Source organism: Limulus polyphemus, unplaced genomic scaffold (assembly GCF_000517525.1).
Source record: "Limulus polyphemus unplaced genomic scaffold, Limulus_polyphemus-2.1.2 Scaffold3298, whole genome shotgun sequence".
NCBI classification, from domain to species: Eukaryota; Metazoa; Arthropoda; class Merostomata; order Xiphosura; family Limulidae; genus Limulus; species Limulus polyphemus.
The window spans coordinates 55,874-61,805 of NW_013668908.1; the positions used below are offsets into that span (position 1 = coordinate 55,874).

General features: G+C 31.3%; 1 protein-coding gene across 1 annotated transcript; it reads right to left on the reverse strand.

Annotated features, from left to right (window-relative positions):
• Positions 1-2,352: 2,352 nt before the first annotated feature.
• On the reverse strand, positions 2,353-3,272 carry LOC106469095 (60S ribosomal protein L35a-like; the record flags this gene model as incomplete). The annotated part of the gene is made up of 2 exons (XM_022397509.1): positions 2,353-2,577; positions 3,013-3,272. Coding segments are annotated over 2 exons (435 nt in total), but the record flags the coding sequence as incomplete, so codon positions are not given.
• Between the last annotated feature and the right edge of the window lie 2,660 nt (positions 3,273-5,932).

Below are 5,932 nucleotides of genomic sequence, written 5' to 3' on the forward strand. Positions count from 1 at the left end.
AACCACAATCTTAATGAGGTCACATCTGAACATATAATCAATAGCTAGATTTAATACAGTCGATTTATGTATAAAACACTAATTCATTAGTTTTATATTTAATCATACTTTTCCTTGCATTTTATATGTAAATCACTTATCACCCTGAAAAGGATTTGTTTGTTTGTTTTTGAATTTCGCGCAAAGCTACACGAGGGCTATCTGCGCTAGCCGTCACTAATTTAGCAGTGTAAGACTAGAGGGAAGGCAGCTAGTCATCACCACCCACTCTTTTACCAACGAATAGTGGGAATTCGAACCCGCGACCCTCAGATTACGAGTCGAGAGCCCTAACCACATGGCCGGAATATCCTTATGAATATGGACTTTTTAAGGTTTTTAAATATTACTTTGTAACACTACACTTGCCTTTCATCTAAACATAATTAAGAGAAAATCATCTATTAAACGATCCATAAATAGAAACGTTATACATAAATATCGTTTGTAGTCCTGACAAGGTATAGCTTACATTCTCGGATAAGTTTTATTGTACTCGGGATTTAATGGTTAGCGTGCTGGACTGTGAATCCGAAGATTCGTGGTTTATGTTCCGTTAAAAATTGTGTTCCACACTTTGTTGCCGCGGATATTTTATAAGAGTGACGAACCAATCTCACTATTCGATTAAGATAACTCAAGAGTTTGTAGTGGTTACTGTTGACTAGCTTCCTTTTCACTAGTCCATCCGTTCAACATTAGCAATGGCTAGCACACGGTCCTTGTATAACTTTCGCGAATATCCGAAACAAAAATTCTACTTTAATAGCTTTACAAAAATCAAATTATTACAACACTCCCATAAGACAAAACACGTAAAACATAATCGCAGAAGATTCGTTGCCACAAACACTTGCCCTGCAGTTTGGAGCTAAGGCGAATCATAAAAATAAACGTCAAATCCTTGTGTGTGTGGTGAATAAAATAAGAGCAACTATATAATTCTTAACTGTCATCCCGTTAGTCTATCTGCTCAGATAACATTTGATGTAGGGCTTAAAATAATTTACACTTAATAAAAAGGCTGTTATTTCAATATTTACAATACATATGCAAATATTCACCCAAGCGTGAACTTAATAGCCTATACTATAACTACAAGATATAATTTTTGTCGAATCTTAAACAGTGGACTCGGTTACATCCAAACTATAATTTCATACATTTATATGCACACACGTCGTAAAAATGTTTCTCGACTTTCTCTCCACGTCGCTAGAAACATTAATTGAAAATATTAAATGTCTCATATTGCAAAACGCTCGCTGAAAGACTTTTCATGGAAGTGAAATGAAGACATTGTTAAATATAATTAACTGGTTAGATCAACGTCGGTTTAATACTTGTCATTTTATAAAACTCTAATCAGTATAGGCGTTTAGCACTGTCCCAGGCAGTAATGCATTTAACTTCTAGGCCTCTATCTCTGAAATCAAGGTCTTTGGAAATACGTCACTTTTCATCTATAGTATTTTGTTTTAGAATTGTATTCTTGGTTTTAAGTTTGAAATGGTGCATTAACCTTATCTGGCATAAACACAATAATTAAATCAAGTTTAAATATAACGTTTCTGTAAACCAATAAAAACAAATCCATAATTTTCACCCCCCCCCCCAATACTCCTAAAGGTAAAAAACATTTAATGTAATATTTATACATACATATTGAATCAATCTTCTAAAAATCACATTTTTGCCATTCTTTCATTCCAGTGAGATCAGGTTAATTCAGTCACAATATCTTCATTTTTGTTATTGCCTCACACACACATATAAACATATGATTTCTTTTTTGGTTGTGAGAAATATTGAAAGTTGGCAAAGCAGTGGAAACAAATGTTTGTAAATTGATAAAAATCACAGCACATTTATAATTATTTTTCTCTAATTTAAGTCAATCCATTATATTGAATATTTAATACTGCACATAAGATAGTACCTAGTTGCCTCTAGGCTGCCACCATACCCAATCCAGCAATAAATTCTACAACTTCTCATGCTGATCAAACGGCTTTCTAGGCAGTGCCTCTTGTTAAACAAGACACCTATACTAATTTTAAGCAATTCTAATTGCAAAATACACAAAAAGACTAATTCAGATGTAAATGGAGGGTTAAAATCTGTAGTATATCAAGAGTTTTGTCATGAATATTTTATTCTTTAATTTTTTAATGTAAATGAGTGTTTCCAGCTGGTTTCATATGAACATTATGGATTACTAGGCAAAAATAATCTTGGAAGATTCCTGTTACTTAAGATGAATGTTTTATTTTCAAAAATGTTGGATTGTTTTAAAGAAACAAAAAGTGCAAATAACATTAATGACTTCCAAGATCTTTATTATAAATCATATTTCAAAACAGTTAAATTCTGGAAGGGTACAGCATGATACGGATCCTACGACCCATGGCCTTGGCAGGTAGGTTACGCTTGAACTTGGCCCTGACAACCCCACTTCTACCATGAGGTCTGGTAACACGACCCCAAATGGCTCTCAGCTTTGTGAAGTGATCCTTTTTACCCGGTACTCTGGTTTTACTAAATATTTGAAGAATGAAAGAAATATAGTGATCAGGAAAAATAATAATAAATACATTTTTAATAAGAACTATTAATTACATTTGAGAATTGTTTAAAACAAAAGATGTACTACTCAACTGTAAGATAAATTCAGAAACAACTGTAAATGCTGAATCTTTTTATCTACCAGGTATTCTACAAAACATACAGTACAATAATAATCCATCTGAACATTTTCTCTGAGACTTTCTGTAATTGGTAAGCAATAAAACTCATAATCCAAGAGAGCTAGCTTTGATTGTACTCTCCTAAAAATTTAGCAAAAAGCACATTAAATAAGCATTGTTGTTAATGTCTTCTCATAAGTGGACAGTCTGAAAATACATCATAGCATTACAATTCAATTTAATCTTTTATCAATATTCAAGACACTAAGAAAACTACACTACTCACTTTTTTGCTCGATATACAAAAGCACATCTTTTACCAAGATAGAATTCTGTCTGCTTTCGAGAAACTACACCATCAATTTTAAGAAGAGATGTGTTCTCATGCTGATTTCTTAAACCACGTTTGTATCCCACAAATATTGCTTTACAGTATAATCTGGAAAAAACAATAAAAAACTGTAAACTTCTGTTATGAAAACTTTGGAGAAATATGTGAAAAAAAAGAAAAGAATCTGCTGTAAAGCTCAATTTTAAGTACTTGCATTAGGCCTAAAAAAAAACCTATCACGAGCTTAAGCATTCTGTATCACAAGTTTAATATTAATTCCAAAACAATAACTACAGAGAGATAAATAAATGTTTTCAGCAAGTCGGACGACCCGCAACATGCCTTTTGCAGAGATCAAACTCTAAATTTTAACATTATAAGCCCTTAAACTTCCTAGTGAGCCACCAGAAGACAGACTAATAGATGTGTTTAAGGTTTCTTCATAGTTTCAACATATGGGGCATGCACAGCATATTATTAATAATCCATTTAAAAAAAATCATATTAGAAGTTATTTGCATGGGTTACAGTTTCACACACACACACAAAAAAACATTTCAAAGAGTTTACTTACTTATAGTAAGTAAATAAAATATTTTAGACCTCAGTAGCCATTTTGTTTATAACACTAATTTTGAAGTCAAACCTGTTATTTTTTTTTATTTCTGCTAGGTGTATGGTACTAATAAAGTTAAAATAAATTGTTTTACAAGTAAAAATATTTACAAAGGATATTTTTTGGCTTCACATTGAAAATAAATATTTATTTTAATATTACCTCCTATATGTAGCAACCCTGAAACAGTATATCTGCACAGTAGAGGCCAAATGGCCCACAACAGAAGAACAAAGAAAAACAGGTATGTGCTGCCATTATAACTATCTTTCCCACCACTGCATTATTCTAATGTTATTAATTTCATAATTTTTAAAACAATTTTGAATTATCCTTGGATTCATATAATAGTTCTCTACTGAAAGTTACCATCTGCACATTTTTCAAAAGTCTAATATTTACTATCACCAATAATGGGAATAATGTTTTTACCTACAACATATGATTACAATTAGAAATAATTAAGTTAGCCAAATTATTTATGGATGTTGTTTAAATAGAATAAACAAAAAATATTCAATAAAGAATGGAGTCATCATAACACTTCGTGGTTTCCTACCATACTCACCAAACAGTAAACTTAACCTATCTGATTTTATTTTATAATAAAGAACTCATGTTTGTAGTTTATCTATTAAAAAAGTAAAAACAAAGTAACTTTTAAAGAAAGAGCCTAACACCAAGACACCTTTATTAAGCCTTAAGTGATCAAGTCATGTGATTTCATTTCATACTATACATTTCTAGTGTCTAGGTAAACTACTTGTACCCGATGATGAAACTGTTTCCAAGCACTGTATATTTGTAACTGTGTTAAACTTGTAATACATTTTTCCTACTCTCCCATTCAATCTGTATAAGATTACCTTATCTCAAGTTATGTCTTCTCACTGAAGAAAGTTTCTGTAGCTTTCACAATTCACGGATAATTGGAACTTAAACTAACAGAATTTATTAAAAAAACAACAGCACTTGAACCCATACATTTATTCTACTATTACATGATAATGTAGTTTTTTCCTATATCCAGCCACATTTAAACTTCATTTTTAGCTGTATTAAAGCTTTGTTTTATTAGTAAATAATCAAACCACATTTCATTGAATAGACAAATTAGTACTCAGCCAAATTAGAATCCTAGGATTTTTGGTTTCAAATAGCCTATATTAGAATAACATCTATTTATTTTGTAAAATAAGTTTTGATAGTTATAGCTTTATCTTATAAAGTTTGAAAACCATTACGGAATGAACAAGAGCAAAACTACAAAGCTTATTCACATAATAGTACTATTGTGTTAACAAGTAAAAATGCTTATCTTCTCCATGCTAGTTGTAGTAATGCTTTATTTTTACAGTGATGGTATGATACCAGTTAAATTTAACTGTGTAACAATTTAAATAAATTTTTAGTACTTTTCATATGAAAGAAGACTATTACAATAATAAGCTTTTGCATGTTGACCACTTGCATTTCATTTATTGTAGACATCAGTGAAAGGTAAAACATCTTTCTCCTGAGAATTCTAACTTCTAAACACCAAAGAATCAATTCTATACAAGTTACATAAGAGTCAAAGGTGTCATAAACAATGCTAACTTTGATAAAAAAAAATCTCAGGTACAGACACGTTTTAAGTATGTCTAGGAAAAGCCAATGCACAAGATTTTACCATGCAACATTAAACTGACATTCACACTGAGGCTGTAACTGGATTATTGTAAATTCAAACTGTGATGATTTCAGAACACCTCAACAACAACATTAAATACTACAATTATTTTCTGGAAGAAGAAAAAAAAAGGACAGGAGTTTCACTTCACCAGACACATTCTTATACAGAATGAAAGAAGTTATTGATTACTGCAAAAATGGAGTTATCCAACTATAAATTAGAAATACACAACACTAGGTGGTACAAAAAAGAAAAAAAGGAGGAGAGAGAGAGAAAGAGGAAACTTACAGTTCAGATAGAAGATAATTTGGTGCTGATAGCCAGCTGCTGCCTTCTCTCTAGTCAGCAGTTCTAAATTACTTACAATGGCAGGTAGCCTTAGTAGCTTTGCACTAAGAAATACACGGTGTGCAAGTTTTGTGCAATTGGAACTGATTCTGAGACCCTCGATTTACAAATTTTAGTATTATACATTATCTAATTTCTTAATTTAAAAGTAGTATTAAAAAACACATTGATTTTTGTGTGTCATGTGGTATGTTGAATGCAGCACTGGTTCAAATTATATGTTTGTGATGCCAAAA